This window comes from Amblyomma maculatum, chromosome 11, assembly GCF_055883805.1.
Source record: "Amblyomma maculatum isolate TAMU_Amacu chromosome 11, ASM5588380v1, whole genome shotgun sequence".
Classification (NCBI taxonomy): domain Eukaryota; kingdom Metazoa; phylum Arthropoda; class Arachnida; order Ixodida; family Ixodidae; genus Amblyomma; species Amblyomma maculatum.
Genome location: NC_139354.1, coordinates 111,796,346 through 111,822,238, shown reverse-complemented (window position 1 = coordinate 111,822,238; position 25,893 = coordinate 111,796,346). Strand labels below are relative to the sequence as shown.

General features: G+C 46.0%; 2 protein-coding genes across 2 annotated transcripts in view; one reads left to right on the top strand and one right to left on the bottom strand.

Annotated features, from left to right (window-relative positions):
• Nucleotides 1-25,893, top strand: part of LOC146174677 (uncharacterized) — a 158,342-nt gene that overhangs the window by 75,592 nt on the left and 56,857 nt on the right. The gene's annotated exons all lie outside the window — the stretch shown is intronic.
• Nucleotides 10,473-25,893, bottom strand: part of LOC146174679 (uncharacterized) — a 29,399-nt gene continuing 13,978 nt past the window's right edge. Inside the window, exons 4-6 of the mRNA XM_084585433.1 lie at nucleotides 19,809-19,967; nucleotides 16,909-16,994; nucleotides 10,473-10,719 (exon numbers count right to left, since the gene is read on the bottom strand). Coding sequence (XP_084441559.1) covers nucleotides 10,473-10,719; nucleotides 16,909-16,994; nucleotides 19,809-19,967 — 492 coding nt within the window. The remainder of the gene's footprint in view (nucleotides 10,720-16,908; nucleotides 16,995-19,808; nucleotides 19,968-25,893) is intronic.

Below are 25,893 nucleotides of genomic sequence, written 5' to 3'. Positions count from 1 at the left end.
CCTACGTCGGCCCCTCTTGCAGCATCCACATAAGCCCACCCGAGCTTACCTGCATTGCCTACATCGGACCCACTGGGTTCCCCCTTCATAGCCCACTTTGTGCTACCTGGGTTACGCTCTTGCATTTCAATGCGTATAGGCTGTGGCTGTATTTATTACTGCACATTTTTTATTATGCTCATATATTTATCGGCTAACAATATCTGCTGGGCGGGGTGGCGAGATTTGACTTGGCGTCTGGGATTCACAGCTCAAAGTCTGGTTCCTGCAACCGGCTCTTCCATAGCTCTGCCAAGCACCGTGCAGCGCGTGTGTCATGTGGTTGGCGCATCTGCCGTGAGCGGGAATCATGTGCTTACTCTTAGCGCCTGCTTTCAAGGTTACTAGTGAGGAATGACATTACCTCGAATGCAAGAAGTGGAGTTTGCGCTCCACAACAAAAATGCACATGTCGCTGGTAGGATCCAAATCGACAACCCGCGGATTTCATGGTCGGGCCTCTAAATCTAAGCTACGACGACGGTTGCTTATTCTCTACTTGCTGAAAGATTTTGTGGCGTCTAACCTAACCTTCCACCATAGGGACGGATGTGGAACGTCCTGTGATAGAGCAAGTGCACTGCAGAGAGGTAGTGGTCCCGGAAATTCTCGAGCGAAACGAGACCAATTTTCGTTTGCTACGAACTTTCCGAGAAAGTGGCATTGTTTTTCTGCGTATCGCAGATACGCAAACAGGTGGGCGCAAATGGATGCACACTCCTTAGCACAAATAATATTCATTAAAGGGGGCTACCTCAAACGCCCTGGACTAATATTGTGTTTCAGTTTTAAGTGAAAGACTGCTCAGCGGTAATTAGGACAGAGCTAGGATAAAGTAGCACTGCCGCTTTGTCATAAGCAATGCAAGGGGTAACCCCTCATCGCAGGCGTGTAGGGAACCCTCGGATACTCTGAACGGAGTATAATGACGGGGTAACGCAGTCCGTGTACAGTGGCTGCTGTTACAGCGCTATGCTTCAAGACGTATTGAAGTCAATGTTATGACCTTTTAATATTTGTTATATATATTACAGGATCTACCGTAAAAGTGCTTTTTATTTTTTGCAACCACAGGGGAATTCATATGTTGCAAGCACGGCCTCTGGGGCGCCGGGGTTCATACCTACTCACCATACAAGGCCCGTTGACTTTGCCTGAGTACCTAACCTATTATGGTGCGACTATCACACCACAGCCCTTCCGACCTCGTCGTATATTTTGTTATCACTGCCATAAAGAAGGGCACATGCAAAATACCTGCCCTAATCCGGCAGCTGTGGCCGACATGAATGAACCAATAGTGCTTTGTGCCCTATGCAAATCGGCGGACCATGACATGCGCTCCCCCGCTTCTCCAAAGAAGAAGCGAACGAGGCCGTAGCGCAAGCCGCCTGGAAAAGCAGATATTCCTACAAGTAATCGCTTCGCTGCTCTTACATGTGATGAAACCGACTTCTCTGCGCTTCCTTTACTTGGCCCACCTGCTCATCATACGTCTTCTCAGCATCATTCATACGCACAAGCGACTCACCCTCGTGGATCAAATCGTACACCAAAACGGCCAGTGCACCAATCACATGTGGATGCCGCAGATGAAGACGCTGTTTTAGACAATGCCATTGCAGAGGCTCGCCAACGTCTAGACGAACTCACCCAGCTCCGAGAACAGCGTCGCTCTCACCCCTCTCGAAGAAGTATAATACCTCGTGCTAAGATTTCAGATGAATCACCTCCAATAAGCATCACACCACAATCACGTGCAGACAACACGTTAACCCCGAATACCCCAACAGTGGATAAAATATTAGCCCTTATGGAGCAGGTGACCTCCCTCATCGTAGAAGCTCTTCGGCCTCGCAATGGATAATGCACTGTTTCTGGTGGTGCAGTGGAATTGTCGAGGCTTTGCGAATAAGGCCTCTGAAGGGAACATCCGTCTTCGCGACAAAATGCTAAAGGCGTGGGCCTTCTTACTTCAAGAGCATAACTCACTTCCTCGCCTTTCAGGATTCTGCGCTTACCATTCACTTTCCATTCCTGATCGCCGTTGTATCACCTCTTCCCTCAGCCCAGGTAAATCAGCAATTTATATTCACACTTCAGTTCCCCACACACCGATCGACCTTTCACGGTGGTGTAACAGACGCCAAGAGGTGGTAGCACTCCTAGTTAAGCCTGTACGCACGCCACTTATATTAGTTTCCTTTTATGGCCGTCCTGGTTCCGCATCTCCTAATCTTGGATGGGTTCGTTTTCTGCGTTCTACCTACTCGGGTATCCCTATTCGAGTCGGTGGAGACTTCAACGGCTCACATACCTCGTGGGGTTACCCATCGGATTCTCCCAGGGGTGCACACATCCAGGGCAGCTTTTCAGATAATTCTTTTCATCTTTTAAACCACCCGCATACATCTACCCGTCCACGAGGTGGACCTTATTCACCTGATTTGACTTGGTGGTTAGGCCCTGGTAGCCCTCGTTGGGCTGTTGAACCAGATACCTGGGGTAGGGATCACAGAACTATCTTTATCTCTCTCACTCCTTCGCGGATACATAACGTACGCCGTAGCGTACGAATAACATCATGGGACTCTGTACGCGCAGACAATCGCTTATCTGATTTCACCCCATCATCAGCATTGTCTACTTTCTCTGCTGTTCTTGCGTCCCACACGATTACCACCACTGTAAATGAAGACGAGCCTAACCCGGACATCCACCTCCTGAATCTTTGGAATCTGCGTCGCCAGGCAGATCATTATGCTGCTCGTAACCCCGATGACCCATCGGCAATCCCCGCACTTCACCGGGCTACCGCGCGTGCGGGGCGGTATGAAAAGCGTCTAGGAAGGCAGCGTTGGGCTTCATGGTGTGAGCGCCTGTCCTCCAAGCAGAGTAATCGACAACTTTGGTGAGTGTTTCACGCCATGTAGCGCTCTCTTCAAGTTTCTGATTACACAGAGAACATTCGCCTTGCGATGAATGTAGATGAGGACACATTTGCAAAACAGGCGGCCAGACAGTTTTTTCCCCACTATGGTTCCACCTCGACTTCTCCACCTTGCTTACCGGTTACCGAATCCCCCGATGCGATTACTTCTGACCTAACCATGGCAGAGCTGCTGGCCTCCATTGAACGCCTCAAATCTAACTCTGCTCCCGGGCAGGACGGCATACCTAACTGCTTATTCCGCAACTTGGAAGGGACTGCTTTGCAGGCCCTGCTGGATGCATTCAACGATGCGTGGCATTCTGGTGTCATGACGGACGAGTGGAAGCATTCTATTGTTGTTCGAATACCGAAGTCAGATCATCCTCCAGTATCTCTCTCGGCACTTCGTCCAATTTCCCTGACGCCAACAAACTGCAAGCTTTACGAAAATATTCTCGCCACTCGCTTATCGTGGTGGTTGGAATCCCATGATTGTTATCCAGAATCCCAAATTGGCTTCCGCCCGCAAATAGGAACGGAGGACGGTCTTGCTACTTTGGCTGCTGACGTGCTTCACCACTCTCCGCACAGTTATCTTGTTAGAACTGTGATTGCTACAGATATAACAAAGGCATATGATAACATCCTTCACTCAGCCATTCTTGCCTCCCTACAAACTCTTGGTCTCCCTCACAGGTTTCTCCTCACCATTCACGCCTTTCTAACAAATAGAACGCTCAGTGTGCGTGTCCATGGAAAGCCCTTTAGTCACTTCCTCTCAAACAGAGGAGTGCCCCAGGGCTCCGTTCTCGTCCCTACATTATTTAATGTGGCCTTCATTCCACTTGTTCGAACCCTAGAGGCCATCCCTTGCGTGCTTGCGTATGCCGATGATAAAACCTTATGGTGCTGTCAACCAGATACGTCTGTCCATCAGGCGGCCCTCCAGCATGCGCTGGATGTATTGACATTTCGCCTCCCTCCTTTGGGTCTAACTCTTTCGGATACAAAATCCTGTTTCATTCGCATTGGAAATAAAGCTGGCTTACGGAAAGCTCCCATTATAAATTTTATGATTGATAATACCCCGATTCCTCAGGCACAAACCGTTCGCATTCTTGGTCTTCTTCTTCATTCCTCTGGGACTGGCACCCCGTGGCTGACAGCCATCCGTAAGACCGCTCACGCTACTCTAGGTCTCATTCGTCGCATAGCTATGCGCTCTGGCGGCACGCGTGCTCACACGGCCCATCAGCTTGTTCGCTCTGTCCTCCAGCCGCGTATAATCTACCAGGCACAGTTTCAACGTCTCACCCGCAGACAGTGGGGCGCCCTTGAGGCCATCAATCGTGAGGCTATGCGTGCAATAACATATCTTGCCCGCCTAACACCCATACCAGTACTTCAGGAGTACGCCCAGCTAACTCTCACTCTCACTGAACTCGTTGATCAGCGGATGGCAAACAGAGCTCGCAAACAGTCTTTACATATACATCATTGAAAGACACTACCTCCATGGTCATACTGCCAGCTCACGGACAATCGCCCCACTGCTTCCCCGTTGGTATTATCCGCACATCTGCCCGAAGGGTGCATATTATATACCGGTGCATCACATACTGCAGAGCGAGGAGTTACCTCTGTGTAGAGTCCCTTTCATCCGCATCTCAACACTCACGTGACATATACCGCGGATACGTGCACCCCTCTGGCACTGGAACTTCAAGCCATTTACAATGCTATACATTCCCTTCCGCCAGTTCCTACATTCAATGCAGTTCATCTTTACACAGGCTCTCTCACTGCCCTTAAACAGCTTAGGGCCGTTCGACGCACATTCCAAATAACACAGTCCATACATTTGCTCTGTTCAAAGTGCCCATGCTCTGTGCGCATACACTGGATTCGCGGCCATGCTCGCGATCAACATAATATTCAAGCGGATGCTATGACGCACATAAACACATCAGGCGATCCACCACCTTCCCCTCTTCCCCCAGATCCGTTCCTGTCCCACGTTTCCGAGTCGCAAGTTCTGCGCCAGCGAACACGCGCTCTCAGTTTTCTGTGTTCGCACCCTCTCCCCCGTAGTCTTACTCGGCAGGAGGAGGTAACAGTGCGCCGGATCAGGGCAGGGGCGGCTCTGACCCCATCTGTTCTACATCGATGGCGGGAAAAAGAGCTACCAGTGACTGACAGGTGCCCTCACTGTGACACTTCACCTGACGTCTGCGATGTGCGTCACCTGTTGTGGACGTGCCCATCAACGACGCACATTAGGCAACGGATAATCATGAAGGTGGGCCTGCGGTGGAATCGCGATTGTGATTATGAGAAATGAACAATGGACAATCGCTACACATGCCAACCTTCTCGAATACATAAGCGCAACTGGACTTCACTCCTTCTTTTAACTTTCTATCCCCTGCATCCCATTCCCCCTTTTTCAACTTATGCCTTGTGCCAAACTTTTAGAAAAAAAAAATGCATATTTGCGAAAAATTGGCGAGTACGGCACCGCGGGACGGAAGCGGGCTGCCGAGGACTCGCCAATATTTCGTACAGAAGTGCTTAGTGCGTTTAGGAACGCACACACAAAGCAACGACTACCAACTACAATTTCAGTTAGGGGTATCAGTCTACATCCGTTTCTTTACCGCGTCGGGGTTCGGGAGAAAAGAACAACAACTGACTGGTGGTGATTTCTTCGCCATTTTATGACCCTAGCCAGCGTGCCCATCACTGGAACTTGTCCCCTACTGAAGCTTCCCCGCGCCTCTGCCTGTCTTACAGTCTCTTGCCGGGGGAGGGAGGGGTGATGGTAAAGCTCCGAAATATTATCAAGGGACAGAACAATTCAAGCTAGCACCTAAAGTTTGTTGAGAAGTAATGCAGTATTAATAACAGCCACATCAGGTTCTTTTGCACGACAGTTTATTTCAATACACAAGTGCTCGGAATATGTTTCTCCTTCAACTCCTGTTCGAGATAATCTTATCCGAAACAAAAGCCAACTAGGTATGCTAGATGAGATCTGAGGATAAGGAGGAAATGTGTTGAAGGGCACTGAGAAGAGAACGAAGAGCACACGGGCAAGTTTGGCGTAGTATTCCGTGCAACAGCAATATATTTGCATACCCCTGCTTCCTTTTTTAGGGAGAGAAAGAGAGAGAGAGAGAGCCTGCATTGAGTCGGAGCCTATGTCGCCCAACATGTACCCGGTAAGGGAAACTAGGGAAACCAGTAGTGGCCACAATATTGGATATTTTTGAAATGACACACAATCACGAATACGTGGTACGTGGGGGAAGAATCGGCTTTGCATCCCAAACGCACCAGTGAGCACTCCAAGCGCAGGGTGACAAGTGCGGGCTCTTAGCAGTGAGCAGATTACCATTTTCAAATAGAAACATTATTCTGAAAGACGGAATCTGATATTTTGTTTGGGTCATTCTTGTTCTTTCCGGCATAGTGTGCGCTAAGAGGCATTAGTAAGTCCAAGGGACAAGGTAAGGGGAAGTAAAATAACTGCCTATGAAGAATTCTTGCAGCCTAAAAAACAGTACATGAGAAGAAGAAATCAAAATTTAAATTCTCGGAGTAGGCGATGAAGACATTCGCAAAATCGATACATAGTGTGACCACTAAACTTCCGAAAGAGCCCGTGCACTGGATACATAAATTACACTTAAGCCTCTCTTCGGGTAAGAAGGCATGATATTAGCACTCCGCCGAAGGCTGCACTTGCCAGGTGAAGTGCATCAATTGGCTTTAAGACGGCAATCATTTTTCCTTGACTGGCCTTACATCGCAAATGCACATTAAATTACTTTGACCTGTTATCAATCGCTCCTCTTACAAGCATTCAACTCCTGCTGTCTGTAAGGTCCCTGAGATTTTGCATTTCTCGACAATGCAGTATTTATGAGCGCGTGCGAGTGGTAGCTGGCGAAGCGACAACGAAATGATTGATAGTGGCACTCTATGCGCGTGTCGAGAACCGGCTTTGAACAGAACACGTCCACAAGACAGCGGAGCCCATCCGGTCGCTCAGAGACAGCAGACGCTGTCAGCAGCTTATGTCATCTATATCCACACACTACTAACCGAGAGAAGTGCGCCGGCACGGCAGCTGACGTTAGTCGTGACACTGGCTAAATCAGGGGACTGATTCGCGAATGCATGATGTACTGTTCGCTCCTATGGCTTTATAGAAACAAAAAAACATCAGTTCGCTTAAGCACGAACACGAGGTATGGTTTTTATTTCGCGGACAAAATTTAGTGGTGGTTCTTAAGGTACTTATGTGCGGTTATGCGAAAGCATTGAAGAAATGTTTCAGTCCCATCCGTCATTTCGAGGGCCCTACTTTAGAGGTAGGGCCGAGGTTGACTGCGTGTATCTTGGATGAACCCCAACACTTTTCCTGGGGATAGCTTACGCCAAGTAGAAATTTCGAGGTTGATCGCCAAATCTCAGGTGTAAGAGTCCGAATGTTTCGGATTGAACTCCCAAATTTTGTGGGTTGAGCCGGGCTGACCACTTATTTTTACTGTTGCTTCTAGAATTCTGTGTTTACGCATCGACTAGTGCGGTAGGTACGATAAAATTTTTCGGTAGGCCGAGGGATCCATTCGAGCATGGCGGTAGCTCCTGTCTGGTCCTCGACTGGGGTAGTGACGTCACAGTCCTGGCTGATCAATACGACGTACAGCGTTTTTCCTAGACATCGACTCTGCATTTTTTCGGGCGATGCATTTAATTCTGTCTCATTAAGGTACTGTATAATGATCTTCTCTTGCTAGCAAAGATCAAATGCCCGACTTTAAGATCGGACTTCGGTCCAACAACATGGACGAGGGTTTTCACTCGATTGAAACCTCTTGATCAAAATGGGCCGAGAGCTAAGATGGGCAGCAAAATCCGACACTCGTTCAAGATAAAATCCATCTGCTGCATGCACTTCAAGATGTGCTCACTTCTTATAAACAACAGTTCTCACTGCCACCTAGAATAGAACACTCAGTGCCATCGACGTGCTCTGGACGAGGGCAACCGTCAGTTCATGAAGTCTTGCTTTGAACTTGGACTCGCTTCGAAACCAATTCAGGGGCGCAGGGGTATACTATCTCCATTGCTCCCGACTTTTTTTCTTTCCTGGGCCTGTTGCTTCGCTGCGGCGGCAACAGCGAACAAACCATGGAACTCGATTAATCATCACCATCCCAGCGGGTGGTCTCCGACGATTGGCGCACTCCTCGTCGGCGTTCATGGAAGTCGGACTGCTCCATTTGTGGTCACGGCATCTGCCGTTCGTCGCTGCTGGGGCAGATCACGGCTGCTGATATAGAATTTTAAAATAGACCTATTTAAAGATCCACCGGAGAGTCAACGTCTGTTCTCTCACTTGTTACCTCTTCTCAGAATCCGACTTCTCACTGCCCAACTTCATATCAATGTTTCATCAAAAATCACGCTTTATTTTTTTCTGTCAGCTCGTTCTGTATGCGAATTTAAGCTTTTCTAAAAACGTTTGCGATTTGAGCTACCGTCGGCGACAGAGATATCGGTGTGCGGAATTCGACAAAGTTTTGGCCTGTTCCCGACAGAGGAGACAATGACGCATCACAAAGTCTAAATGTTTGGCACATAGAAACGACAAATTAGGAATTGGAGCACTTTTCTTAGTTTGATGTCTGGAATCTGAGTGACGGCCTCGAGTGTTTTGAGTTGGTGAGGCTTTATGCAAATGATGCGCAGAAGCATTGTGTTGGTAGCCACGTTTTGTTCTATATAGTAAGTTAGAAGTTAAGCAAAAAATTATTTGCCAATTTTGGGCCTTGGTACGCAGTGTGGGTACTGATTCCCTGAACAGTAAGCGATATTGGATTGGTATAACGTTTATTTGTAGCCTGCAATAGAACGCGCGCTCGCGCGCGCGCGCTCCGGACGGGGCCTACGTCGTCCTCTGGGCACCCGGGTCCCCTCTCGCCGTGGCCGGCGCGCTGGTTCTCTGCCGTACCAGCGCCTTGATGACCTGCTGGACGGCACAGAGTTGTTCTTGATTGTAGCTCCCTGCGGCTGTCTCCAGTAGCGGCGGGATCCTCCCAGAGTTAGCTTCTTTCTGGTAACTGTCGCAATTCCACAGAATATGTGCGAAGCCAGCCGTCTCCGTTCGGCAGACTCTCCATTTGTCTGTCAGGTGCGTCTCGGGATACATTCTGTGCATCAGCGATGGGATGGGGAGTGAGCCCGTCTGTAGCTGTGTGAATAAAACGGCTTGCTCTCGACTGAGCCCCGAGCAAGGGGGTGGAAGAGTTCTGCGAGCTAGGCGAAACGCTTTGGTTATTTCGCTGTAGTCGGTCATTCAGTCCTTGGTGCTTAACCACAGCGGCCAGTCGACCGAGGCGCGGTCCTTTAGCGCGCGCGCCTCGGCATGTGCCGTCTCGTCGTGGTTGGCGTTGCGCTCTGACGCCTCGCCCGCGTGCGCTGGGAACCACTTGATTCTCACTTGTCTGCTGCCATCGTCATTCTTGGTCGCCTGGTGTATGCGCACAGCTTCCTTCGCTATCCTGCCTTTGGCGTAATTTCTCACCGCCAGCCTCGAGTCGCATAGCACTGTGTGGGAGTCGCGGTCAGTGATATATTTTTTATATTTGGTTGCATCAAGTAAACAAGCACCATTGAGAAACTTTTTATAATTTGGACTGATGGTTAGCTTTATTTAGGTAAGCATGCAGAAACCTTTGACAGCGGGTTACTTTCTTTTGCAAAATATTTCTGTGTGGCGGTTACTATCAACTGGAGTCTTACCCAATTGTAGCTTATTATGCAACTGCTTTACAATGAACAAGAACAACTGCATACAATCTGTTCATTTTGTAGTGCCCATAACTGAACACGCGTCTTAGACACCACGTTTCTCCAGTCCAACAAAATACTTGCAGGGAAGCGTCCTCCCACTACACTTTTATATTGCTGAAATGGCCGGACACCTGCAAGGATATAATCAGAATATCAGATCACTAACTGCATGTTGAATGAGAATAATCGTAGCAGTTAGCTGATATCTCAGTCATGTAAACTATTTTTTAATATCACTCTTTCGCGCGTCGGTATCACTACAGAATACAGCACGCTGTGTCCGATAAGTTGCTAAGGCTTGCAAGTAGCACTAAGATTGGCAAGTGAGCTTACTTTCCACCTTCTAGGGCGCATAGTTTCTGCTGAAAGAGAGACACGGTAAGCCTATTGCCTTTTATAAAGGAAGAGCACTTCACTGATCCTCCACGTCGGCTCGAGAAGGGCACTCTAGGGGCTGAAATACAGGGTCTCACAATCCTCAATCTGGAACAATTCTGAGCATAGAATGCCGTTATCAGGCCTCTCATTACAACACTTGATCACCCTTCAGTTTCAGGCCATAAATAGATATTTAGATGAAAGTGAGTTTGTGATGGCTATGCCCTCTGGAGACAGAGAACCGTCACTATGCGGAAGTCTAATGCGGAAGCAGTTCACTCACTATTCTCAGTTCTGGTGCCCTCAGAGGCAATGGGGAGGACACCAGGCCAGACAGGGGTATCTCTGGCGCCTTGTGAAAAGGCCATTCGGTTATCAGTTGCACACTGACTCGGTGGGCAGCGTTCACAAAGATGAAACCTAGCCTGTACACCTTCAGGAGGCAGGCGGTGAAACCAGTAGACACTATGGTGGCCACTTCTTTACCTTGTACCTGCAAACGAATTCTGAAACGGACGCAGGGAAACAGAGAATTTAACGTATTCACTTTAGAAGTGCGCGTACAGTGCACTAGAAAATAATGACCACCAGCATGTCAACAGTTGAGCTGCATGCCCTGCATGGTAAATATCCGCGATATAATCCCAAATCAGCCCCATGTTGCACTACCTTCTGTCACGCTTCTATGCAGATGTGTTGACCTCGAATGTCTTGTGTTACAAGTGTTGAGAGTGATACATAACGCTCTGTAAATGTATTTACTGTGACGTCCTTGTGTTGATATACTGTTGCCTGCAAACTTGTATACCTTTTTTATCGGACCCGCTACTAGTCATTGGCTATATGGGACCAAACAGTGTCTGCGTATAGTTGTACAGCAACAAAAACAATAAAATGAATGAATGGATGAATGTCCAGCGTATGTCCTGCGTCCGCCGATGAGCTCACCTTCCATTTCAGCGCACTTTTTTTGGTTATGCGATTTTCGATTATTTGTTTCTCGGTCACATGTTTGTCTGGCTCATACCCACCGGTTCTGGTATAGAGCGGGGTATTTATCATTTGTGCTCGTTTTGTGTTTCGTGTCCCTGCAGTTTTGAACATGAGGTTATTTTCTTGACATGAATTGTTTGTCTTATAAAGAGTGTTTTGCGCGTTTGCTGCCTAAGTTAAGCAATGCAGTTAAGCAATATCGTGCAAGTTTAGAGCCCATTACCTGGGAACCCTAATTCCTAGCTATTTCCAGCCAACGTTATTCAATAACAGCATAAATCAAATGCAACGATACGCTTTGTCCTACCCCGTCTATACCAGATGTCGAGAGTGAAGAAAAAAATCTATTTCTGATTATTCGGGTGACTACAGACTCTTTTCAGCACTGCTTCCGGTGGTTGTGTTTTTGATAATGAAGGTATGTTATTATTAGGAGATGGACGAATTTCAATTGCCTCTTCGTTCATGCTATCATCTACGTAATTTCTTTTTTACTAGAAACTAACAGTAGGCATGTTGATTTGTCTCCTGTCGGTACATTATTTCAAACAAGCTGCCAAACTATGCACTACCCGACGGCTTTATCTCATTGCAATGAGGCTTGTTCTATAGAAAAGCGGCACTTCTTAGCCACACGTTCTAACTATAACAATGCGAGACTGTATGCGACATAGTTTCCATCCTCAAACGACACTAACTGAGACCACGTTATCCCGGATTACCGCTATATTTTTCACGTTCAAAACGTGGTCTGATCCTGGAAACCCACTGAAAGGGAGGGCGCAAAATAAACTAAACAGACTAATAACAATGCGGTTGTTTGGCATTCAATAGCGAAACCAAAATTCATTTAGTGAAGCTGGTTTACGAAGTATCAAGAACAGCAGATACCAGTGAAAGTAAGGTTGCAATCTTATGTAATATTTTGTAACCGAACTAAAAGCTATGACTCATTTTTTTCAACAGACTTTGGTTATAAAAGTGAGTCCCTATGGAATAAGAAAATTATAGCTGATATGTGCAACTACCTTGCTATCTGGTCATGTGAATCAGTTGTGGCCCGGGGTATCTTCAAAAAGGAGCAATACATTGCGTTGAGATAGCATTCTATTCGGAAAGGGTCTCTTCTAAGCCGGAGGCTTACAAAGCATAGTTTTTCGTATGGGCTGACTTCTATCACGCAATAATATTGCAACGTCCGCAAAGCCGCGAAAGCGATGTAGCAGTATTCAGGGATTGGCGAAGTAGAAGTGGCGAAAGCTCGCACATGCCTCCAATCCCTGTTGAGATAGGTGCCATTCTCTGAATGCACAACTACCAGTACCGAACAGTGGACGTCTGGCGCGACTCTGCTCCATTTTGAGTAAAACATTTCGGCCGCAACAACTTGGTTAACGTTTTAACGGCATGCCCTAAAAAGCAACGGGTCCCAGCTTGGGCTACGCCGGAAACGACGTCTTTCCAGCCCATCCACTCCCGTGACCGTGATGTTCCTGAACGGTAAAGCTATCCCCAAGCCTAGCTGCCGCCAGTAGTTCCTGGCCCATCTTCGAGAGACCCGCTCCTTCTCGAGAGCAGCTGAGGATGACGCGGACAAGTAGCTCACCCATTACCATCGGACAATGTTCTTAAAAAGGGGGTTGCGAATGACCCTCTGACGAGTATGGTATTCTCACTCACGGATGCGGCCTTTAACAAATATGAAAATCACGAGGACACCTTCATTTCCTGGTTGCTTTAATAAATGCTTTGGTGAATCACCCGCAAGAAAAGAATAGGGTCGAAGAAACACTGACTCGACGCGTTTGGCTTCTCGTTTAGACTTGCACGCATATATCGAGGCAGTACTGAAGTTTTGCACAGCAGTCTGTACTCGTATATCCGACAAGAAAAAATAGAACCGCTTGTTCAAGGGCTTTCCTGGAGACATCTATACTTTTCTTATAAGCATGATAGCTTAAACTGTTTTGCTGATTTCGAACGGCACGGCCGAACCTTCGAGAATGGCGTCGAAAAACATGAACGTAGCATCGCCTCGCAGATATCATGTTCTCTGATTTTTCTTTTTGCGAAATAAAGTGATGTCCTCTCTTATTTGTTTTTTTTTTTCGTTTCTAGGGTACATCTCTTAGCGAGACATGCTTGGAGATATGTGTGCTATTTATTTGCCTTAAGTTCTCTGGCAATTACGAAGTTCATCTCTGTGCCTGCTAGCTAAGTTTTTTTTTTTTTTTTATGTCTGAAGGTACTCTCTGTTCTCCGCAGTTATCTTCTTAGCACCTGGCCACTCCTCTTTGGAGAGTATGATCGAATATTTCTAATGTTCCTACGGTCATGGGAATTCATAATATACTAAAATAGGTTCTCGGGAGTTCCAACAATGCACAGTTATATATCAGACAGATAACTAATACTTCGTGAAGAATGCAGACGGACCAAACTTGATTCCATCACGCTTCGACCGGAGAAAGAAAAAAAGAACATGCAGTTGTTCTTACGCTTTCAACTTGTATACTTGTCAACCCGGTGGATTTGCTTCCACAATCAGTCCATTTATGCATTTCTGTTGACGTGTGCTCCGCGTGTCTGACACCACCGCTATGTAGTATACCAATTATGCGAAGTCGCCTTTTGGAAAATTGCCTAAATTTTTAGCGCATTTTAACGTTAAAGCAGTCGCCAACATGAGGAACACGCTATGTTTTAAAACTGGTTAATATTTTTGGGATAATATTCTGCTCCAATATTTAATCCAATTTAAGTACCGACCACAATATCTAGACCACATTCATACTATGCGTTATCAGCGACCAAGCTGGCTCACATCAGAGGAATCACAGTTAGATAGGGATGAGGATGGAACGCAGGGATGTTAACCAGAAAGGCCTCCGGTTGGCTACCCTACACTGGGGAAAACGGGAATTAAAGAGGGAAAGAGAAAGGAGACGTGCAGCACAGTCAGAGTTTGTCACAAAATTAGGTGGTTGTTAGAAAACTAAAGATTGCCCTGTATGCATTGAAGGCGGTCAACTGCCGTGGCCATGGACCAAGGATCTTATCGGCCGTTAAAGGACGAGGATCGAGGCGGTCCAGCGCACAATGCAGCTTATGTCTTTCACTCACAAAAGCAGGGCATTCACATGATAGATGTCCGATTGTTTCTTTACAGCTACAATGTTCACAGGCAGGGCTGTCAGCCGTTCCAATCCTGAAAGCATACTTGTTGGTGAACGCAACATCGAGCCATAAACGGCGCAGCAACGTTGCTTCTCGACGAGCAATCTGATGGGGAAGGTGGAGGCGCAGTTCAAGATCCAGTCCCCTGAGACGGCTGTTTCAAAAATCCCCCGTGTTCCACGCTGAAATTGCGATCTCCATGTCCAAACAGCAAAGGGCACACGCGGCATCAGCCCTTGATATGGGGATTTTAACTGGAACGCCATCACTGTGGGCAGAACGGGCAGCCTCGTCCGCCTGGTGGTTTCCCTTGATGCCGCAGTGTCCTGGGAGCCACTGAAAAATAACATTGTGACCTTTCAGTACTGCGTCCGGATACAGTTGGCGGATCTCTCCAACGAGTTGTTCATGTGACCCGCTGAGTAGTGCTGCTTGCAGGCCTTGAAGGGCTGCTTTAGAGTCTGTAAATACTGTCCAGTAATGACACACGCGATACAATAGTGGTGCGGGAGAGATCCAACTAAGGATCTTAATCTATTCTGTCTGTCTGTCTGTCCAGTAATGTAGACGTTCTTTGTAAATGAATTCAACTGCCGCGCGTAGGGCAGCTAGTTCAGCGCGAGTTGAGGAAGTCAGGTATGATGCTTTAACCTTTATGTGGATTAACTTAGCCGGTATGACCTCAGATCCCACGACACTGGCTTGATTAACTGAGCCATCTGTGTAGACATGTATGCAATTTTGATGTTTGAAGTGCAGATAATCCAATGTCAATTGTTTAAGAGCAGGTGATGACATTCCGACTTTCTTAGTAATTCCCGGAATATTAATTTGCATCCTTGGTTCATGTAGACTCCACATGGGGGAGAATGGTCTTACAGGGGGGTGAATTGCGAAGGAATATAGGTGCAATGAGCTTCTATAAGTTTGGCGAATGCAGTGCTGGACCTGATTATTGGAAGGGTTGCTATATGATGGCTAGGGACCCTGATTAGGTGACGAATATGCGTTCTCATTGTGTCAACAGCAATATCTGTGGTAACAGGATGATCCCGGGCGACAAGAACAGTCGCTGCTGTTGAGGCACATTTGGAAAGTCCAAGGCATATAAGAGCTTGAGCTTGCAGATTTTGAAGGGTTCTGAGGTTTGTTTTTCTAATGTTACTAAATATGTGGAAGCTGTATCGCATGTAGCCCAGAAACAGTGACCGGTGCAGTTGGAGCACAGAGTGCACTGGTGTGCCCCAGGACTTCACCACGAGAAAGAGGAGTGCTTGGATAATAGCTACAACTTTGCTTTTCATTTCTCTGAGATGAGGACTCCACGAAAGGTTTCTGTCAATGACAACTCCAAGAAATCGGTGGCTTCTCTCGTAGGGAATGGATTTGCCATTGATGCATGTGGGGTAAAGTCACATTATTTTGTGAGTGAATGCCACAAGAGAACAATTCTCGGTCAAAATATCTAGGCCGTGGAGACGAAGATACGACGTCAATATCGTTGAACCCTTTTGCAGCCTCACACGTACTTGGGGCCGAGCCACACTGGATGCCCAAATACATATTTCTTCTGCATAGATGGAGATTTGGGTAGATTGTGGTAATACGTCTGCGAGGCCTACGAGATTAAGGTTAAATAGAGTTGGGCTCAGCACTCCACCCTGTGGAACTCCGCGCGATATTTGACGTATACAGGTTGGTCCACCTTTAATCTGGACGTAAAGGGACCTCTCTGACAGGTAGCGTATCCAGCTGAACATGCGGCCTTCGATCTCAGCAGCTACCAGGCCGTCCAAAATGGCCTGATGTGTTACGTTGTCGTAGGCGCCCTTGATGTTCAAAAACAATGCTACGATCAATTTTTTCAAAACCTTTTGGTGCTGAACCGACGTTATAAGGTCAACCACATTGTCGATAGAGGAGCGGCCACGGCGAAACTCGGACATAAAATCGGGATACATTTGGTATCACTCCGGGTATCACTCGACGAGTGTAGGAATCACGTTGTGTTCTTCGATTACGGTGTGGCTGTTTTCGCAAATTAAGAATACAATTCAATGAGGAAAGGGGAATAAACCACAACTACACTGTATAAATACCAAAATTCAGTCAACCAAATGAACATTTATGAAATATTTGAAGTAATACCGCTTAACACATTGATTTAGCCGAAAATCTTGCATGCATGTGCAAATATTTTCGCATGTGATCATTGATGGGATAATGAGAAGGTTACAAACCCCAATAAAAAGTTCAGAAATTATGCATGCGCAATCTAAGCGCTATAACCTTCTTTCTTGGCACCCTCTATTGAAACAGCCGAATGTTACGGGGTGCACAAAAAACGTTTTCCTATGCTCCTTTTGATAAGTATATTTCCTGGCTTTCTAGGGTTTTTTTTTTTTCACGTACAGATCCTTATTCTTCCTGTAAAGGTTCATAAATCTTAGCAACCCAGAAGGCTGAAAAACCTAGAAGGACACTGGAACAAAAACATCAAATAAATGAACTTCATTTATGCTCACAAAGTGTTTCGGTCCCATTCCGCTTCATATAACGCATACCCTCCTGCAACTACAGAAATGTTTTCGTGCTTGAACGTGAACTGACCCTGAAACAAGGCAAAAACAAGACACCATCAAATTTGGGTCAGTTTTCGCTATTTTTGTTCTCTTCGTATCAACGTTAGAAACAGCCTCCTTTTTCAGCAAGAGCTCTGTGATCTACTCTGAACGTTTTTCGCAATTCCAAAATGAACGCTTTTACATGCGGTCGACCCCTCCATGAGCAAGCACTAGCGCCAACATTATAGCAGAATTGCTAACATAAAAATAACGACGACACACGAAGGCAGTATGACCAAAGTGGCTCTAGTGAGGTTCGCATGCTTTAGGCAGGTCACTGCAGCTTTAGAAAACGATAATTGACAGGTAACTACCTATTCCGCCTTCAGCACAGAATGCGGAAACATTCTAAGTGGAATAACGACGTCTGGGAGTTTCTTTTTCACTTTGAATCGGCTGATGAGAAAATCTGCTATCTTCTCTTACAAAGATGAATAATGAATTTGTGATGTCGTTAGGATGTAATCATGAAGACTCATGAGAAATTAATCATGAAAGGAATATCTGTTGTGTTCATGCATCATACCGATACTATAAATTGTTGATGAGTTTTGGCATCAGGTTTTCTGCATCATACTGAGATCATAAATCTTGCTGAGATTTCGGAATTACATTTCTGATGTAAAAATTCAGCTGAGGTCGTGATGCATGAAGACGTCAGAGCAATATCATTTTCAAGCATCACCTGCACATTTTTTTATTTGCTCGCGTAGTACTAATGCGCATTGGCTAACAGAATTTTGCGATTAAATCTCTCAGTAATAACCCGCTGTAGACTGTGCATATGGCGCGATATGTTCTTTTAGAAAACTCAGATTATTACAAGCTCACTACCGACATTTTCTGGAGGGTTTCCTATTAAGAATATATAAGCGAAAGTGTGGGCTATGAAGTTGGTCGGATAAGGGAAGTGCATCGGGGTAACATAAGTTTCTACTGGAGTTGCTGCTGTATTCCCGACGTTCTTGTTAGTTGCTGCTTTCAGAGGGTGGATTTAAGCTGTTAACTGATTCGTTCCAACACTGAGAGAGTGAACAATATGGGTGTAGTGTTGCAAAGAAAATCAAGAAATGTCATTCGATACATTTTTCATTTTTACCAAACCACTAGGTAAAATCTATTATAATTCACGCAGGAATGCACCCCAATATTTCATTTATACATCACATACATTAGGAATGTCAGCATCAAATATTCATGAAATATTAATCAAAAAGGAGGTGGCCAGTTTTCATCACCAATGCATGAGAAACTAAAGTCAGAACTCACCACAAAAACCTGATCAGTGTGATGTCTACAATCATTGACTTCAAAACAGGAACCCATTACACATTTCTGTAAGGGTTCAACCTTACGCGGAATAGCAGATAATAATTTCCCTGCGTATGTCATAATCAACATCAGACCACTTGAGGGCGAAGGCCTCTCCCATGTTTCTCCAAAAAGCCCGGTCCTGTGCTAGCTGCATGCAACTACTTTTATTCGCACGAGGTCATCTGTGGTTGAACAAGCGACCTTGTAGTCAGTTCGTCTACTACTCGTTACTGCGCTTTACGTTTTCCCAGAACTCCCAGCGTCCACTGTTGTTTTTGTTGTATATCAATAATATTTCAATTGGTGCACGGTCTTCGTTTAGAAGGTTCGCTGATGATTGTGTTGTTTACAGGGTGATTAGTGCCAGTTAAGATTCACAAGTCTTCCAAATGATTTAGATATCATAGAAGGTTGGTGTGTGTGTTGGAACATGTAATTAAATATAAATAAAACTATTCACGTCAACTTTACAAGAAAACGCGCTTGTCATGTGTATAGGTATAGAATTGGTGATATTGGCTTAGGCACAAGTAAGAAAGTTAAATATCTGGGAGTCTGTTTTACATCTGATTTACTGTGGAACAGGCACATTAACTATACTGCAAATTGGGTAGCATGATTTTTGGTTTTCTTGAGGAGGAATTTCAGTCATCTTTCAAGTAACTTAAAAACACAGCTGTACTTCAGTTATGTTCAACTAATACTTGAGTATGCATGTGTTTGTTGGGACCCTCACAAAGCTGAGCTTATAGGCAAATTAGAAAAATACAGAACAGGGCAGTCAGATTTGTTCTTCGAAATTACAGCCTGAAATGTAGCATGACAGAAAGCAAACATGAAATTAAATGGCAAGTACTAAAGAACAGTAGAAGAAATTATAGATTAACATTTTTTTATACCATTTAATACTCTCAACCGCGAAAAACATATCCAGGCATCAAATTATATATCGAAGCGACTGGACCACAACTTTAATGTCAGGGAATTTTCTTGTAAGGGTGACGTTTTGCATTAGTCATGCTTTGTTAGAACTGTCCGAGAATGGAGCAGTTTGCCATCAAGCGCTGTGTATATACCTTTGAACGATGCTTTTTACCATGCATTGAAATAATATGTAAAGTCATTGTTAACGTTTGCATCCCCCTTGCTGTAATGCCCTACGGGCGATGCAGGTATAAAATAAATAAATAACTACACAGCTGACAGATGCGTGTACCTCCACGGTTTTCATAACTGTCACTCTACACAGAGCATCTTTCTTTCGTTCTTCCCGAACTAGTTGCGATCATAAAAGCTTCCTTGGCCTTCGCTTTAACTGTCTTTTACTACTTTAACTCGTTCAAGGACCTGTGTACGTAACGACATAATGTTCCTTGCATTGTTCTACACGGCTTGATACCTAGTTTCATTGGACGCCTTAGATCAGCTTTCCCGACCCAGGAACGAGAGTAATTTGACGTGTTACATCTAAAAGAATCGAGGCTCACCATTCCTTTCATAGCTTTCAAGGGGTCCTTCATGTTACAATGACTCTCCCAGAAGATGAAGGGTGCACTGCCCAGCGGTCCGGTGTAAAATATGCGCATGAAGTGGGGTTGCGCAACGGGTTGATCGCCCGGAAACAGGAGCTGGGCGTCGAGGTACACCTAGAAGAATTTGCAAACCAAATCGACACTTGGCTTTTTGTTTAATGCGTGGAATTAATGTTTTCCAATGGCAGCATGGAAGAGAGACGACGCGCTACAAAAAGCAAAGTATAAGGTACCTTTCAAACAGATGCAGGTAGAGAGGAAGGACGAAAGTTGGGGAGGTTAACCGGCAAAAGAAGCCGGTTCGCTATCCTTAACTGGAGAAAGGGATGAAAGAATACAAAGGAGAATGATCAAAAGAAGTAGAAGAGCCATAAAAGTCACTCTACACTGTAAAAAAGCTCTGAACAAGGTTTCAGGGGGAGCCTCTGCTCCCATGCCGAGCCAATGCTTCTTTAAGGCGCCTTGTCTTCGTCTGGGCAGACACAATGACAAGTCTTCCTCCGCTATAGCATAAGGTGCACTGGTTTTTCCAAACATGGTTCCTGCTTATCACTTCCTACTTTGGTTCTCACTTGCATCCTTGTGTTCAGATAATGGGCGTGGCTCGTGTGGTTCACTTGATCTGTTATTATTTGGTTTCTTTGTCCTTCTCCCTCCTTGCGGAAAGCTTCTGACAACTGTTACCCTTCAGCTGTATACTTTATCAGGACCCTTTCGAATTCCTGTCTCCTTTCAAGAAAGGCATGTCAGCATCAAACCTGCTTCAGGTGCTGACTAATCATCCACTCCGCATTGCAGATTGTCCTAGTGTCTGCCGATTTTTATTTTATTTTTCAGGCCACGGTATCGCCGGTTCCAGGCTCAGAAATACATACCGAAGGAACATTTTTTTTTATTTCCTTGCCCTACTTCTTTCTCCCTACCCTCCTCAATCCCCCTTCCCTGGCTTCACGTCTTCAGAGAAAAGGCTTGTTTAAATCTCCGCCAGTGATGACCACGCTGCCGAGACGAAGACAAGTCCATTTGTCGAAACGTTGGCTTGTCTTGAGAACTGAGGCTCCCCTCTGTCCTTGTTCAGTGCTCTTTCATAGATTGGTTTGTTGTAATTCAGATGGCGAGCCATCGGCCGTCTTCTTAATGCCTGGTATGGAAAGGATTATAAGAGGATGGTCAAGACTCCACAATGAAGAAGCCTGCCAATAGGCAAATTTAAATGACAAACTCACGATTGGCATTAATGAACGTTGGTGACGGATATGCGTGGCCTCGCAGCCAGAAAGCTGACACGATGGTGGGAGGCGATCTGAGATAGGTGACGAATATGCGTTCTCAGGGCGTTTTAGCTGCCTAGTAGGTTGTCACTGAATATTCCTGAGCAATGAGAACAGTTGCAGCTGTAGAGGCGCATTTTGATAATCCTAGGCAGGTCCGCACAGCTTTAAGTTGAATGTTTTGCAAACATCGCATGTTTGTTTTGCTGAAGTTTACATGTACGGGGAGACTGTATCGAAGAAATCCCTTTAATAATGCGTTGTAGAATTAAATTACCGACTGCCCTGACACTGCCCACTTTCCTCGTTGAAAAGAGAGGATGTGAACAATAGCCGACAGTCTCTTTTTGATGTACCAAACATGTGGGACCCATGTGTCCCCGCAGAAAACGTCTCCGGTACGTAAGGCCCCGAAAGAAAAAGCCCGCAAAAAAGCGGTAAATAGCAGAAAACGTGTCCAAGACAAAAGATGGTTCCTAAGAATTGAATCTTTCAGAACTGATAGCGCAATAAGATTGCACATTTGATATTATTTTTTCTTGAACTTGAGGAGATGTAGCAATCATTTCAGATCTGGGTTCTCTGGACGCCTGTCATGGTTACAGGCACTGCAGAAACCATTGTGAAAAAGTGTGGCGTAGGAGTCCGTCCCAACATAAAATACGGCTAGCTTTAGCGGCTACGGGGTCCTAAGCTCCGCAGCTCCTTAAGCACTCATTAAGTGAGAAAGGTATACCGATTCGGCCTGTGGTATTCTTAGGAAACCGTCCACATCAGAAGGCGTTACTGCAATACTCTCATCGATCTTAGGTTGACAAAGGTCATCTTTTAACAGAGAAGACCCGGCCTTAACCGGTCGGTGACGATGGCCACGCGCACTAAAACACGGTTCCAAACATCTGAACTACCGAGCCTGTGGTCAGTGTCCTTTTTCTTAGGCAAACAAAGCGAAACTGAAGCGCTGCCACTGTTTTTTGTCAGCCGTAATTTCTTTTCTCTTGTGAACTCTCCGCATAAGTTCCATATTTGGTCGCTTCCAAGCCAGCGAGTGCTGTATAGCATACAATGCAGCTCCCCACGGGGATAATCATTCTGCGCCTTATAGTGCAAATAACTACAGCACATAAAAAGAGCAAAAAAGAACTGCGGGAAAAGGAAATACAAACAAAAGCCTAGTTAATACCGCTAAAGATGTAAAGTAAAAGCAGTAAATGTTATGAAATGGCGTTAAAAATGATTAAACTTTAAAAGCCGTGCACCAGGTGAGGCGCATGTTTGACGTTGTGGTTGGTTTGCATCCGTTTGGGGACATAGTTACTTCTCAAATGGAGACTGTTTTGCCGGGGATTTTTTTTTTTCCGGGGACATTTGTTCCGGGGACATTTTTACCGGAACCCGGGGCGCACGATAAATAATGATCGACTGTTACTCCGAGAAAGTGACGGCTTCTCGTGTATGGTATTGCTGCGCCAATTATACATAGAGCATAACGGGACGTACTGTTGAGCGTGAAGGCAAGTGGCACTCTCGTCAATAGAAATCCCCAAGATTTGGAAGTGGTGGAAGTTGGATGAAGTAAGGCTTGCTGCCTTATGTAGTCTCGCTCGAACTTGCGGTCGCGTAGCTACCTAATACGTTTCCCCTCCACCCCCCCCCCCCCCCCCCTTACAAAAAAAACAACAACAACGGCCCAGGAGTAAATATACCCGGAAAAAATGTCACCGGACGAAAAGTCCTGATTTGCGAAATGGGAAAAAAATGCCCCCAAACGGGTGCAATTAAACGTACTGTAATTCAAGCTTCGCCTCGCCTGCTGCCTGGCTTGCGAGTGATGAATTGATTTTCCATCATTGGCTTTTACTTATTTACTTTACATCTCTATGGCTTCAGCTTGAACCTAGTCTGTATTTTGTTCCCACCGTTTGCTTTTTAAATTACGCGCGCTACAAGGCGCAGATTGCGCTTCCTCAAGACGTGGAGCCATATTGTATGTTACAGCGCTTTCCCCCGTAGGATTTGAAGTGTTCAAACGGCAATGCATCATACTGATAAGGTCCGTTCATATCAAAATTATTGATGCTCGCAGAATATTACTGGCAGGGGGCAACTGCCTTTTTGGATCATTCTGGGCTTCAGTGGCATCAACAAGAGTTGTTGTCGGGCTAGTTGGCTTGAATCATGTAATGCCATTAAGGCTATGCGCAAAAAAAGACAACACAAAAAGTGACATAACTGGTCGAAGTGTTTCGTAGTGCGATATTTCATGACAAGACCTACGCTGCACTGTCTTAGTGTGATCTTGTATACTAATAGCGGCCCCGTTGAGAGCCCTCTCATTTTCGCTTTTTTTTCGCGAAATAAAGGTATGCGGATCACCTTCTGTGGTGGGCCGGGCACAGCGAACAGTGCTTGAGGGGACCACGGTGAACGGCCGGTTAAGGCCCTTCCGTCTCTCACCGTCTCTATCACCACCGGAAGTGTGGCAAGAATTTGGCAGTGTCGCCATCGAAAGAGCTGGCGCCCATTACCAGAACATCTTGGCGAAGCGAGTTCTAAAATGGTAGATTCTTACGGTAAACCTTTGGGCGACGTCATTTCCTAGGGGCCGCTTCCTCAGGGGCCTTTTCACCGGGGATGTTCTTTCCGGCGTTTTATTTTCCAGAGACGTTTTTACCGACACTCCCTAAAGCCCAAATGCATATGTCGTCCGGATAGATTGAGCACTGCACCAGCCATCCTAATTGTACCGAACGTGGTAGTAGGCAAGTAAGGCAACAAGTGAAAGGATGAAGAGCGTTGGGCTGAGCGCTACAACCTGTGGAACTCCACTGAAGGTGAAATGTATAGACGTTTGTCCGTCCTGAATCTGCATAACTACCTATCTCTTGATCAGAACGTGTCATTGCCTAACCCGCATTTTCGGTGGCTAAACAATGGTTTTTCAATGTCACCATTTTTGTTTTCGTTTATTTGGGCAGGCATGCAGGTAACGCTGCAGAGGCAGAGGCGCTAAAGGCTACTAGGCCTGAGCAGGATTATGGATGGGTGCCATCGAGTGTTGCCAGCAATCAGAGACATGTTTCTCCGTAATGGTGAAACTGCCGTCTTAAAATGCGGTTGAAAAAAAGAGAGCTTGATATATTATTTCTGTATTTACCGAAAGAAAAACATTTCAAATAACAGAATCACAGCAGAGAAGGACATTTGCTGTTAGCTCTAGGAAGAAAAGCCTGAGAACTTACAAGAAACAAATAGAAAACTTAGCATAAAAAAAATTTCGCCCGATTTCATACAAAAAAATTGTCCACAAATACGTTACTTCCTAAGGCGAAATTTGGGTGCAGCTCGTCAGCTGAAAAGATTTTCGATACATAGAGGCAAATATTTCGAGCAAGATAAGTGTGTACAATTACAGACTTTTTAATTTTTGACACGTATTCCTTCAAGAAACACTCACTAACAGTTCTTGACTGTCATGAAAGAAACTTTGTGGTCGTAGTATTGAAGAGAGCAATTGAGTTATCGGGAGGTTGCGGGAGGTTGCGGGAGGCAGCGCGTGGGCCCATAGGAACGTTGCGCGACGAACAGATAGCAGCGACTGACTGATGCCGCTGACGCCACTATCGAATGAAGCGAGTGAGAACGGGATGCACGCACCGTTTTCCGCTGATAGCGAGCCGGCGTTTCGGCAACCGGAGAGCACCCTCGCCGCCAAGCAGAAAGAAAGGGGATCCCCTCCTTCTTTTTCTGCTAGGCGGGACGGTGTTCTACGCAGTCACGTTCACTTGACTCGCTAGAGGTGTCAGCGGCATCAGTCAGTCGCTACTAGCGCTGTCTCCGCCCCCTCACCTCCCTTCCTCTCCTCGTGTTATCCGGTTTCTGCGCGCGCTCCTACTCCCATCGTTCGCCGCAGAGTGTACCCCCCTCCTCCTGCGAGGCTCCGGTTGCCGAAGCGCCGGCTCGAATTTGGGGGATGAAAGGGGGGGGGGGGGTTGGAGCTGGTTACGAGGCCGACGCAGCCGACGCAGCCGACGCTGACGGTGACACGAAACCCAGCAACGGGCGCTAAAGAGCTGCGCTCTAATATTCTGATAGTTTACCAAGGCGAAAAAAGTGAAATTATAAACGTATCAAAAGCAGAAAAAATTGGAGAGCAAAAACCCTTTGGAAGAACCACTGCCAGAAAATTCCAGCTTTTTCACCAAAAGTTCTTAAATTTTACGTTCACGCCACGAAACAAAAACACAGACATCTGGATAACTGTTCGATATAGGCACTGTTTTTCTTATATTTTGCCTCGTACGTTGCTTCTGACATCTTCAGCGACTGCTTCGTTTATTTTGCACTGATGCTTGCTTTTCAAAAATACGCTTTCGTAGACACTGCATACATTTTATATCTTAAAAATATTGCCTTTCCCGATCCTGAAATGTCTTTCCTAAAACAACCTTTTTCATACCGTGCTGATACATTATTAGTACTTCACATCCTTGATCTTCCTACAGAGGCTCGCCTTCATTGAAAATGGCACCGTTGACTTTTCGCATGGATGAGATGGCCTCGGCTATATTTAGCGTACTTTTTCAGTTAGCCCTTGTGTGTGCGTGTGTGCGTGTATGCGCGTGTGCGTATGTGCGTGCGTGTGTGTGTGCGTGTGTGTGTATGTGTGTGTGTGTGTGTGTGTGCGGGAGTATGTGTGTGTGTTTGCGTGCGTGCGCGCGCGCGCGCGTGTGTGTGTGTGTGTGTGTGTGTGGTCTGAGAAACGCAAC